Source organism: Corvus brachyrhynchos, unplaced genomic scaffold, assembly GCF_000691975.1.
Source record: "Corvus brachyrhynchos isolate BGI_N302 unplaced genomic scaffold, ASM69197v1 scaffold101, whole genome shotgun sequence".
Lineage (NCBI taxonomy): Eukaryota > Metazoa > Chordata > Aves > Passeriformes > Corvidae > Corvus > Corvus brachyrhynchos.
The window spans coordinates 3,749,434-3,763,426 of NW_008237239.1; the positions used below are offsets into that span (position 1 = coordinate 3,749,434).

Consider the following 13,993-nt stretch of genomic DNA (forward strand, 5'->3'; position numbering starts at 1 on the left):
TGCTGCCTGCCCACACCTTCCCTTCTGCTAGACCAGGACAAGGATTTTATCTGTGAACACAGTTGTGATCCGTGGATGAGGCACGCTGAGACAACGCTGGGCACAAACAGGACATTCCCTGTGCCGTGCCGGGGTGAGGAGCCGCCGTGGCAGCTGGGGGAAGCGCACCGAGACCGCGGAGGGGGTACCCCACCCCCTGCCGCCATCCCCTTCTCTTATCGATCCTGCTATGACACCTCCTGGTCCTGCAAGTGATCGGCTCCTCCATGAGCAGTGCAAGATTATAACACAGCCCGATGAAGCTCAGAGGTCCTGCGCCAGTTGCCAGGAGTGTGCCTTTTAGTGAATCCAGTGTAAACAATAACTACAAAACAAAAAAAAAAAAAATAATACTGAGGAAGAGAACAGGCTAATATCTAACTACTATCTAAAAAGATTGAGAATGGGGATGTTTCGCCTTTTCACTTCATGTGCTATTGGTGTAAGATAGCAGAAAAAACTCAGAAAGCAGAAGTGTTCGTGAGCTGACTGTGCGAGGAAACGTCAAGTGCTCGCGCTGTGGGTGAGGAGGAGCGCCGTGCGCCGGGGCTCGGCGGCACACAATGAGCGCGCCGGGTCGGGCGGCTGCGGTGCGGGGACAGCCAGGCACGGCAGGGCGCACCATTCCCCGCGCCGTCCCCAGCAACAAAGGGGAAAGACTCCAGTCCAGCTCCCAGACAAATCTGCACCGGGTTTGAAAAATCACTCGGACCTGCCGAAGTAAAACCTTAACAAGCACAACTGCCTTTTGAATCAAAGTCTGCAGGTTTGCAGGGAGCAGGCTGAGGAGGGGCACGGGCAGAGATGGCTCGTAGGGGGCTGGGTGCCCCGGGTGTGCCCTGAGCTTCAGACACGAGGAGAAAGCAGTGAGGATCAGCACCAGCCCTTTGGACAACAGGCAACTCGGCAGACGATGTCCTATCAAGATGAATATGGCTCATTCAAGAATTAACTCTCTACTCATCTTCTACCTCAGTTTTTTGCTGCTCATCCATTTAAAAAGTAAGATTTGCACTTTTTCTTATTGTTCTGACATGTCCTCTGGGGAGATGGTTAGACATGCACTTCTAGCAGAAAGCTTGTGTTGTCAGAAGGCTTTAAAAATTTGATGGAGATGCCAAAAAGATTTGGTCCACGAAACTAAGTTGTATGAACTCGTTGCTTGATAGCTTTCCTGATCTCTGTGCTTCAACTTTTTTTTTTTTTTTAATAAGGAATGAAAGCATTTTGTTGCTTCACATATTCAAGGTACAGCAATAAATTATTCTGCTAAAACTGTACCTATAAAGTCTGCTTTTTGATACCACTCATTCAGTAAATCTAAACCTTTCTGATTGAAATCTAGACTAATTTATCCTCTGCTTAAACTGTTCATGTTACATTTTTTAGTAGCATTGCTTTATTATATATACTTTTTTAATTATAACTTCTAGAGAAAGCTGTTATTAAACAACTGTGATGTGTTTGGTGTTGTAAATATGTCCATTATGAGGGAGCATGAAAGTCCAACTACTTTTATAGAGAAAAAGTGTTCTCGGCAAACTTCCACATAAACAGAAGTGTGCAAAATAGTGGAAGTCACAATGGGTTTCCTTGATAATTGTGTCAGATGGCTGAGAGTAAATACAAGCCAAGGAGGCTTAAATGGCCTCAGCTGGTGAGGCTGCTGTGTGTGTATGAAAAGCAGCAGCTCTTGAACATGTTTAAAATGAAGATCTGCGGGATGTGTGCCTGAGGAGGCTGTTTGATTTGTGTCTGTTGCATGTGAATAGCAATAACACAAAGCTTTGAGCAGCTGCCATTAAACAAGAAGACTTGGCATTAGCGTACAGTGTTGTGTAATCTGGGTCACCTTCTGTTGCTGCATCACTCAAATTGTTACTTGGACAGTTTACAGCCCAACATAAATTAAAGACTAAAAAGCAAACAGATGCAGTTGGATCAACCAGCACTGGAAAAAAAAAAAAATCCCACACTTGAAGATATAAGACAAATACAGAATGTCATAGAAACATCATTTTATGCTAGTAATTTTCTTTTTGGGGACGTGCTGATGTGAATCAGGGAAGCCAAAGTGCTTTCTCTAAATTAACTCACAACAGGACTGTATATTTCTAAATTTTGCCAAACCGGAACAAGGACATATCCTAAAAACGGAAAAAAAAAAAGAGACTGGACCTTTAACTTCCACAAAGCAATTTTCAAAGTCTACATCCTGTAGGACTAACTACCAGAAAGTCCCTAAGACAGAGTCTGCTATCTAAGTAAAAGAAAGTAATAGGAGTAGTGTTAAGAAAATTTCATTTATACATGAGGCAGGCAAATCTGAACAAAATATAAAAGCTTTGGGAAAGGGAATTAAAAGTAAAGTTCTTATAAATTAAGAAGGTCACATTAAAAACATCATCCACAAAAAAAAAAAAACATTGCTAGAAAGTAAACAAGAAAAAAAGCCCCCAAGAATCAGTTTAAAGAAAAAAGATAAATACAAATTTTGGCTTTCACCTTGGGTGAGCTTTGCTCAGTGCAGGATGCCAAAGGCGAGAAAAGTAATTGAATATCATTTTATGCCTTTTCCTTAGCCCTTTTAACTGGGATGACACCTCAGACGTGGCACGGGTTTTCTCTGGGTTACGGCCATATGGCCAGTCTCAAGCAAGGGGCTTTTCAGTCTTGGAGGATTCTCTTTCTCAGGTAGAACTGTGGCTGTTGCAAAATGATGTGATACAAACTGATATACCAGGATGGAGCAGCTGCATTGGGAGCCAGAATCAGGCTCAGGACCATCTCTCTATCAGTGCTGTGTATTTAATGATCTCAATAGGTATTTTCTCTTTAGAAAGTTTGTACATCGTTTGAAACTGCTAACAGTTTCTGTTAATAAAAACATAACTGTGAACAGATAAGACAGAAATAGAAGCAGAAGAATTGACTGCAATTACTTTCCTACTTAAAAATTAAAGCTGAGAAAGACCAAGATAGAAAAGCTAAGGATAAAATGGAACAGAGCTGATTGATGATATTTATAAAAGTTGTATCAGACATTATGTTTTTAGAATCAATTTACTGGACTTGTCTTCTCAAAGGATTCTCATCTTAGGTCCTGCTTAAAGTCAGGATGTTCCTTATAACTATTTATTCTCGAGAATTTGGAAAATTAATAGTATTTTGAAGCCATGAACACTGTATGCAAGCATTCAATACAAGCTGGGTTATATGGCATTTTGTGAATATAATTTGTTTCTACAAATCATACCAAATGAGCTACTCACAGAAAATTAATCTGGGGACATCCAGAGATGCCCAGCTCTGTGTGAGGAGGGACCATGAATCATTAGGTACAAGAGTTGACAGGAAGCATGTCCCAAATCCAGCACAACACTGATAACTCAATGCTGCTGTATTATTGTCTAACAGGAATTACAAACATGACACTGTGGGCAGAGAGTTGCTTATGAAATAGAGGACGAGAAATTATGATAAATACAGGTATATTTACATATGTCATATCAGTTTTGGAAGTGATTCTGTCTGAAGTCAAGTTCAGAATCTTTTAATTCAACATCCAAGTACTGATATTTTCTTTTTTTTTTAACAAGTTTTACAATGGATTATCTATCACTACTGCAGGATTGCCTTTCTTTTCGCAAAAATTCAGAAAATAATATTTTAAGCTCAAAACTATTGCCCAGATAAGTTGTGGGTGCCCCATCTCTGAAAGTGTTCAAGGCCTGGTCTAGTGGAAGTTGTCCCTGCCCACAGCAGGGGGTTCAAACTAGATGATCTTTAAGGTCCTTTCCAACCCAAACAATTCTGTGATTCTATTTTTTTCCATTTTAGTGACCTTTCAGCAGAGTTGAAAAAAATTATTATTTACTTCAAAAAAAATGCTTCATAAGTTGTTCAAATATTCATAAATTAAGAATGGAAATTCATATGGGATTGCTGCTAATGTGAGCAAAATATCTGAGCTTTATTTGCAGCCTTTTTCCACCCCTCTGAGATGCTGGCACTATGCAATTTTTCCCCATGGACAAGAACTCTTAATTTCCCACAACTATTCCCATTACTCACGAAACTTCTAATTACTGCTTAATTACTGTGTTAGGAATAAAGCTCTGCTTATAAAGAGATTTGTGGTTTTGCTCACACTGTTCATCCCTCCTGCACACTCGGATGATGTAAGATGCTTTCCAGCAAAGTCTTGTTAGCGTGGTTTGATGAGTTCACAGCCCACTCGGCAGCTCCTCATTAGCCCTCCGTGGAGCTGAGCCTGTCAGAGCTGCACTCAGCAGCCTCTGAGCACAGGCACCAGCAGCCCTGCAGCCCTGCCTCCCTCCTGGCTGTCACACGTTGCATCTGGAGCACAGCAAAAATGAAACATCCTTCAGATGTCTGCCATCATCTTCCCTAAGCTAAAAGCAACAGCTTCTAGACCCACTTGTAATGGTGCTGGGTTGGTTTTGGTTTTCCTTTTCATTTATATATTTTATTATGGATAACATCTCTATCTCTGGAATGAAATGAAATCTTAAGAATGAAAACTAGTAGCCCTGTAACTTTTAAAAAAGGCAATAACTTCTCCAAGATAAATGTGTAAAAGTGACATTAAGAACACCCCAACCATAACTGTATTTGAGTCTCTCAGTTCAAGTTCTTACAAGTCATCCTTAGGGTGCTACACCTACCATTCCAAGAGCAGAGTAAGGATGTCAGGTTACAGACCACCTCTCTGCTGTGTGCTCTGTAACTTGGGAACTGTCACCACGGAGAACCTCTGGAGGTTAAACATTTCCCCACATCCTGTTCAGTCATTCAGAAATTACAGTGCAAGAAATCAGCATCTTCAAAAAATTTAGCCCTCAAATGACAGTGATTTTGGCAATACAGCACAAACACTTAATGATGTGTTCACAGTCATGGGACAAAAAGGGAATTCTGTAGCAAAGATACTGATCAGTCTCTGCAAGCAGGTGTTGTTTGTGACTAATGATGTATTAGGAAAGAGTCTGATGGGCAAGAAAGGAGGTTGTGCAAAAGGGTGTTCTATCATTCATGCTTAACCAGCAGCACAGACCTCACACAGATCTTGAAACCCTGTTATCCTGTTATGTTATCCTGTATCCATGATAATGTACCAGAGAAACTGATGCTGGAAAGTTAAAGCGTTTCGTACAAGCAGAGGATATAAACCTAATGTTTCAATATATACATAAACCTTTCAAAGGTGCCCTCACACAAAGTTTGCATATCTATCTATCTATCTATCTATCTATCCATCCATCCATCCATCCATCCATCCATCAATTTATCCACAGTTTTTTGTTCTCCCTGTGTTACTTTGGTAAACCTAAAGCACCCAGGGAGCCTTTTCCTTGTGCAAATCTCTATACCTTTTCCTCTCTGCTCGAGGAAGCTCAGAAAAAAGCCAACCCGGTGCTGTTTAGAGAATGCTCAAATTTTGATGGCCAAATTGTGTACTTCCCCACTGAAAAGTTACAGGGAAAGGCAAATATTTTGCTGTTATGCATTGACAGTAAAATGACATGTAAGACACAGGAGAGCAATCAGACCACTATTCAGTACTGGCTGTATCCAGTTTTGAGTGCTGCTGTGAGCAAGAGAGAGGCAATTAGGAAAATGCTGGAAAGGCACAGCAAAAATAGAAAGACATTTAGAAAGATGTGCCCTCGGAGAAAGGGTCACAGGAACAGAAGCCTGAGGGAAGACATGATTACAGTCTTACCTCCACAAAGGAGAATGGCAATCAAGGATGGCGATGAGATCAGTTGCTCCCTGTGACCTCTAGAAGGGCAGGCTCTGGAAAATAATAGATTCCACATACATCAGGGAAGATTTGTGTGAACTATCTCAACTGAAGGGTAATTAAGACTCTATATCAGAACTTTTTAATGAATGGGTTAGATAAATATCTGCCAGAGATTGTCTAGACTGCTGTCTCACAGCTGGAGTTACACAGACAGCAGGCAGTCGGCACCACCTTAGGGGTGATCTCTGAAGATCGCAGGGGACAGAGCCCCAGAGAGGCACAGGTGGGGACTTGCCCCAAAGGTTGTGGTGGCACTGAGGCTCCAGGGTAGCTCAGGCACAGCTCTTGGGCAGGGTGAGGAGATGGCTCCCTTCCCTTCTGCACAGCTGGGGATTACCTGCTGTGCAAAACAAGGGCAGCCCTGAACCCAGCCCCCTGTGTTGCTGCAACAACAGAGTTGTTGCCTAAATTTCAAAGAGAAAGTAATTTACTCTCATTCTTTGAGACATCAAGAACCTACTCTTATTTTTTGGTACCCTAGACTTAAAATAAGAACTGAAGGTACTCGTTACAACGAGGACAGATAGTACCCCCATGCTAGAGATTCTGTAGTTTGACTTCTGGCTTTTGGAGTGAAATCACTTATATTTTCACTTGCATTTTGAGTATACTTGATACGTCGGCAGTATGATGCAAGAAAATATAATTAATAAATGGATTATCAATATCAAAATTTTCACGGTCAGAAACCTGAAAAGGAATGAAAAACATGGATTGCCTGCTGACCCTGCCAGCTTCTCACTTCATATAAAAAGGAAATGCAAGACTGGAACGTTTTGCACAATAACAAATAGCAGTAGATTCCTAGGAAACTGTTCTAACTGGCCATTCTGGATACAGTGCAACAAATTAACATTGGAGTAGGAGTCTTCATTCTGCTTATTCTGCTTCATCTAAGAGAAGTTTAACATTTTATTTTAATGGAGAAAAAACCACTTATTTGTGAAATATCAAGGTTTAAATATATATGTGTATATATATATCTCCAGCCAGCTACAAAGCAATAAATAAATATGTCTTAGTCCATGTTGCTTAACTCTCTCTAATAAATAAGTTAAAGAAATAGCAACCTAAGTGCCTTTGATCCTGCCTACAGGGGTTTGCAGCCAAAGACTTCCCAGGGATACTTCTACTTTTGGGTTTGTTTTTATAATTCACATCCCAGCATTAAGAAAATATTTTAGACAAGGCCTCAATCTCTAGGCAACCTTGAGTATTCCCTTTGCTCTTTGTGATGGCCAAAAAACAGACAAAAGGTCCTGATATTTACGTTTTCTAAGGGAAGCTTTTCAAACTAATTGACTCATCTGGAGTCACAGACAGTAGGCAGCAAGGAGATAAGTGATACATATTATTTTCTAGATTGGTATTACAGATTAATTTGTTGGGTTTAGGGACTGACATGTTTTGTCAGCTCTCACTGTACTTCTCTGTTTCCTCAGCCATTCCCAGTGCCACATTGTATGAAAGCCCTCTCACACCAGCAAACAGCAAAAAAGCCCCAACAGCTCAGATAAACCCTTTAACAATGAGATTCTTATGTTTACTTTGTATTGATTATATCTTACTCAGCCATAAAATGGGTCAACAGGAAGCTGCTTCCATCTTTTGACAAAGACTGCAGCTGACAGGGCCTCTCGGCGGGCACCGCGCCCCTGCCACTGCAGCTCTGCAGGGCTCCTCCAGGCCCAGCAAAACGTCCCTCTCCAGGCATCAACAAAGCAAGGCTGCTGCAACTTCAGGGTTAGGGCAGCTTCTGCCTGCCTGGAATCTTATCAGCGGGGACAGAAATCAGAGTATTTCAAGGGCTAAATATTTCTGTGGGTAGAAAAGGGACATGGGCTACTAACCCGTTACACACAGTGTCCCCGCTCCAGCAGCCGAGGATCAGGGCACTTTCCTGGTGCGTCCTTCTGTGCTGGGAAATGCTGTGCCTGAATAATTGTGGCCTGGGTGGATGCTGGGGGGAAAGAGAAGAAACTCCTTGCTTCTTTTTACTGCTCTTCCTTGCCTACCCAAGGCTGAGCATACTGGCAGCCTAGCCCCTTAAACCTTTCCTTGAATAATGAGACAGACAAAGCATCTTTAACTGCATTAGTCAGGGGGTTTGCAGACAGGACACATTCCTTCAAAGTGCCCTCAATCACAGTGACTGAGATCAAGGCTGTGGGTAAACAAACAAAACTTTGTACCTCTCCCTTAGAGCTCAGCCATGGACACAATGGTGTGACAGTTCCTTTGCTGAGGTTTTTGAGAGGTACAACTATGTTCCTATACTGTGGTGCTACCAAAGTCTGACTGCCCTCTGAAATAAAGGCCAGAGATGCTCTAATTCACATCCAGGCTGCCAGGGAGGCTATGGGCAGCATGAGAGGCAGCATACACTGGCCACACTCTTCTCTTGACAGTTCCAGTCTCCCTTGGTGGGGTTTCCAGCAGGGATGATACAGAACACTTCATTAGCTCTTTCTTCCACAAGGAGGGCCCTAGCTCTGAATTTGACTGTGACACATTTCTTTCTTTCCTTGAATGTGAGCTAGAGGACTTTGAAAACAACATAATTTGACAGGAAGCCAAAGCAAGGGCTCAGAAAGATAGACAGTCATCAGTCTGCAAGGATCCAAGCAACTGCAATTTAAGTAACCTGCACTGACAGATTACCCACAGCAGGGAACCCATAACTCTCACTGTAATAATGTGGCCTTGAAGAGACATCTGTGTACAGCAGTAGCTTCAGACGTGTTTAGCTAAGCTTCATGACAATTTGTAGGTACTTCAAAAGCAGCTGTGATACTGCTTCTGGTATGGCAAACCATCCATGAGTCTGAACAGAGTGAGTGTCCGTCCACACAGCTCAAAGAAGAGATCAGGCTCTGGTATCTGCAGTGAAGAGTCTGCAGTGTAACTCACCACCCTCCCAACAGCTGGAAAGAGAGCCCCTGAGAGTGTGTGTGAACTAATACACATCACCGTGCTGATCCTCGGGCATCAGCCACCTCTGTTGCAGGAAGGGTGTGCTGGCTATAAGAAAGGCAAAAACACTACTACCCCTTAGTTTCCTTTGATAACCTCATAAATAAGATACAGAAAGAGAAGGCACCAATCTTGTAAAATAAGCAAACAGTGGCTGCATAACAAAAGAAACGTGCAATGCCAGTGAGAAGAAGCCCGGGAATGACACTGATGTATCAGAGATCGCATCAGAGCTATTAAATGGGATGAAAACGTGCAAGGCTCTTGTAAGCTCTTCTTTTCCCTGTTCAATCTTAAAAGAACTCTGAAAGCCAGCCTCCACTGATTCCCACCATAAAATGTAGGAAAATATGAAAAATGTGTTTGTGGAATGATGATCCAAGTCTTTTTGATCCTTATCTGTATACTTACTTGGAGCAGAATGCAAATAGGTGCCTCTGCAACGCAACTGCAAAAGGCAAAAATCTGGCCATCATTTTGTAGGACTCACCAATTCAGCCTTTCTAGCTAAACCCATCCCTTCTCTCTCATTAAATACAGATGACATTTGTAATTCAATTTGCAATACTAATGGTACTGAACATTTTGCAAGCCTTAGTCCATGTAAAAATGCCCTCTGTTTGATATAACAAGAACTATCTGTTCTGTTTTCTCTCGAGTATGTCTTAAATGTCTGATTCAATTTAGTCTAACATCTTCCCATTTTGGAGCTCGTGGAAAAGTGCAAGAAGATTAAAGTTACTAAAATCAATTGCCATTTTCACATTCAAAAGGCTGTTTCCAAAGAACATTGTGTTTCCCAAAAAACAAGCGGGCAACTTGGAACTTCCACCATTTTCCACAGTAGTGAAGTGACAAAACTGAGAGGTGTTTGGAGCAAAACTTTAATGGAATTAAACAGGAGAAGGAAGGATTGGCACTGAACACATTTGAAGGATCTGGATATAAAAATCTTTCCAATAACAGACTGACCTAATGATCTGACAAGTGATAGAAAGGAATAAAAGGGAGAAATTTAGTTCTCTGCACCCAACAGAACAAAATCAGATGTATTTTTACAGCACTCCTATTACAGCCTTAAAGCCATAAACACTCCATACTTCATTTTGTTTGGGGAATTGCCCACAGATTCATGCAGGCACTTTGTGTTCCCAGAGATGTCTCTAAGTGTTCTCACTGCCCGGGGACCAAAAAAAATACCTTACAGTGGCCCTCCTGTATCCCCAGCCAACGCCTCCAAGCTGGCAATAGTTTTGCTGCAGTCACACAGACATATGTTGTATGTACTTTTGCTATTCCACAAGGAACCTTGGGCAGAGTTGATTTCAGGTTTTTTTTTCTGGTTTAACTTCCTAAGTTAAATGCACAATGCCAGTGAGAAGAAGCCAGGGAATGACACTTTGCATTTCAGTGAAGATGCTGTGTTATGTCCAGCAAGGACCAGCATGGCTTTCCTTATGAAACCAGGAAGTTAGGGGTTGTAATCAAGAATAGTTTCTTTTCAAGGAGATGGAGAATGATGTCCTTTGAAATATTTGAGATTTTGAGATTGATACTTTGGCTGGCAACAATTACTCTGCTTGTTACAATCCAGCTCTTAAACTAAACGCTGAGGGGACTGCATTCTTCAATACTACTAGAAGCAAAGGGAGACTGTTATTACTGAGATTTTTGTGCAACAGATAAGCAGCATCAGAAATGTGTTTGCATCTTGAATTGCACCATTTCTTCTTTGGGTGAACACAGAAACATATTCTAGAGGGCACTCACGCAACAACCTGCCAACGCTCTTTAATTGTGCTTCAGTTTCAGATATACTGTGTCAACATTTCTACAGACAGGGGAACCGTTTCCTGACTTTTATTAGCATAACTACAAACACCCAGAGAGCTGAGAGATGGATTTTCCTGCCTTTTAAACCTGCACATCTTTTATGTCAGGGCTCTGAATCAGCCTGAAGAATTTTGAGTCTTCATGGGTGACTGCTTCTTTTCTGCAATCCCTGATGAGTGCCACCACTTCCATTAACCACAGGCATGTGGTTACACATGCTTACAGTAAACGTGGCTTTCCAAAAATGAGAAACTTGTACTAAATCATTTCAGAAAGTTCCGAGAAGTAGTCACATCATAGACAATGGGTGCTGAGCTTTCTGCTCTAGTTGACACAGTGGCTTGGACTAGATGATCACCAATAGTCCCTTCCACCCCTTTCTGTTCCATGTGAATCACTTGGATTTTAGCTGAGCCCATTACTACAATGCTGGCAAAGCAGTCACTCCAGGGAGTGTATCAGAAATGCTGTCCCACCAAATCTGACACATTTTTTACCATTCAGTAATAAAAGGTCTTTAGAGTTCATTGGAAGCTGGTTAGTGACAGGAAAAACTGTGAAGTGGAAAGTATGAGGAAAGAGACTGCAATGTATATTTCAGACTCCTTTTGGAAAAAACAAAACAAAATTCAGTTACTAGATTCATTGAAAAACCAAAGAAAAAGTCTCCACGGTGTTACCGCTGTAGTGCTGACTTAAGTTACTGTCTCTTCAGGACCCCCTGCAAAGTAGTAGGAATTTGGATATGCCCCTGAAAAAGACCCCATGCTCAGAAATGTACCCAGACATCAAGGATGAAAACAGTCTTAACACAGAGGAAACTCCTATGTACAGAGGAGAGCTTGAATTCTATAATGATTGTTCAGCTGCCACAGGGACATCTGTAAAACTTGTCACTTGCCTTTAAAAAAAAGGTCTAGTGTTTTTAAGATCTTGACCTCGATGAGAGGTCCAGTGGTTCAGCCTTTCAAACTGCAGTCATGCCCTATTCCAGCTATTACATGCTTCATTTCTGTTAATCTTCTCTAATTAGTTCTGCTTCTCAAGTGAAGTCTTGGAATCTAACATTTTTCTGTGCTAATACCAAGGGCTCTGCTTTCATGTTCAAGGTCAGTCCAGCATTTCACCTTGTAAAACTCATTTGTCCTCCCTGCACTTAAAATTGTACATTGAGTTTGAGTTTAGACATCAGTTTAGACTCTCTCAAAGACATTTGCAGACTGTAAATTTATCCTTAAAGGTGTGGTTGTGCCCAAAGCCAGCAGAGTCACACAAATGTGGAGGAACAGACTTCTTTTAGATTCTTTCTCTTCCTTGCAAATGTGCAGAGAAAATTTCCTCCCATGAAAATAATTTCAGCTTTTTCCTTGTGAGGTGTTTTGCATGCTTTACAACAAATAAGCAGATTGGGCCTCAGAGCTTGCAAGGAGGCACATGACAGCTTTATAGGTGAGAATGCTGAGCTGAGAAGGGCAAGGTGAATACCTCGCTTGCAGTGAGAGAGCTGTGAACACAATCCAAGTGATCTCCCTGATCAAATCACTAAAATTAGATCTTGTGTTTCTCCCTTCATCTGTTATACACACACATTAATATAGATATGTATTAGGAGCAGGACACAGAGTTTTCCAGATTCTTCTTGTGCCTGAGAGATCTGTAATATGGCAAGTATTTCTTTTTTAAAAGTGGCATTATTGTTTATTCACTCTTATAACAAATGGAGGCACTTTTTGCATGTGCAATTTCCATTGCTAACTGTAAGAATTTCCATATCACTTCTTTTATTTGATGACTCTTAGCTGCCTCTTGAAGGGATCAGGTCACTCACTTGCCATCCCACAGCCCTTCCTTTGTGATGACTGGAGAGATTCAGCGATTACTGGAGGCACATGATGGCTGAGGTGTGAACACTAATGGCAGGAGGCATCTGAGCCCCAGGCAAGAAACACACTCTTCTCCAGCTGATGCTCAATCCAAAATGGCAGAATATTTTCAGGTTAAAAAACCTTAACTGGGCAAGGGGGAAAAGTCAACCTTCAGTGATATAGAACCTAGACTTTGAACATATAAAGAATAACTCATATTCCTTGGAGCATTGCTGCTGTAGCTGGGGGTAAAATTGGAAGTTCATCCCAATGGGTCACCCAGGCTCGATGCTTTTATATTTAATGGTGTCATGAATTGCAAATAAGCATAACCCAGAAACAGGATAATGGCAGAAAAGCAAGCATTTTTATGGTTCGGTTATTTCATATGCAACAAGCAGGAAAATCTGTTAACTATTCAACCTACTTCCTTAAAATAAATGATAATAAATATGTAAATGCAATATGTGGAAAAGACTTGGTCTTTTCAATTTTGAATAGTTAACACTTAATTCTTGTATCTGAAAATACAATGCCTGAAATATTTTGTGGAATTTATGGAACTATTTACAAGTTCAATTTTCTTAAACCTCTCCAGTGGGATTTATAAAATGCTATTTAGAAAGCATTGATAACAGCATATTTATTTTTCCAGAACTGCAATTGTATTCACAAATGTCCATCTAAACCCTCTTATATCTGATTATCCTGATGTCCAGAAACAGGACAGAAATAGTAGAAAACCCTTTCATTCTCTACACCTCTAAGGTTGAGGAGGAAGGAACAGTACAAGCACAAAGATCAAATTCACAGACTTGCTGCAGGACCAGTGCCTAATTTTAAAACCTGAAAACTGTTCTAAAGGTTAACACTCACTCTGCACAAGACTTCAGTAGAGATGGAGTGCAGTACAGGGCTTTGGTGCCAGAATTTAGGCCTAGATGAGCTGCACATCTGTAGTTTGTTCATCCTCGTGACAATGTGCCACCTTTCCAAGGATATTTCAGAAAAAAAAAAAACCCACTGTGAAGGCAAATTGCGCCTTAACTCTGCACTGATTTGGCAGCAGGACACTCAGCACCTTTCAGTGCTGACCATCCACAAACAGAGGTCTTGTCTCATGACACCTAATGAAGTGTCTTGCGATCACATCAAGTGGGATAACCCTTCACCTTCCCCTCAGTGGGCGATGCAATACCTTTCTTCCCTGAGGTACACTGCTTAGAAAGAGAAAAGAAGTATTAGGGAGCATCATCTAGGAGATGATACAGGACAAGAGTTACGGGCAAAAGACATTCTCACAAACTGCTTTTCTAAGTTCTTTAACTCCAAGTTGTCATCCAGATAGTTCATATTGCAGTAACTTAATTACCTCCACTTTGTTCTCTCTCGCTCTGTGCATAGTGACAATGGTTTTATCATGGAAATATTTTCTCTACAGAGCTCTCTGAGT

The 13,993-nt window shown here is 41.3% G+C and overlaps 1 protein-coding gene across 1 annotated transcript in view; it reads left to right on the forward strand.

Annotated features, from left to right (window-relative positions):
- The first annotated feature begins 576 nt into the window (after positions 1 to 576).
- The window catches only part of CRB1 (crumbs 1, cell polarity complex component), a 101,221-nt gene continuing 87,804 nt past the window's right edge, over positions 577 to 13,993 (forward strand). Inside the window, exon 1 of the mRNA XM_017729584.1 lies at positions 577 to 1,041. Coding sequence (XP_017585073.1) covers positions 966 to 1,041 — 76 coding nt within the window. The 5' untranslated portion in view covers positions 577 to 965. The remainder of the gene's footprint in view (positions 1,042 to 13,993) is intronic.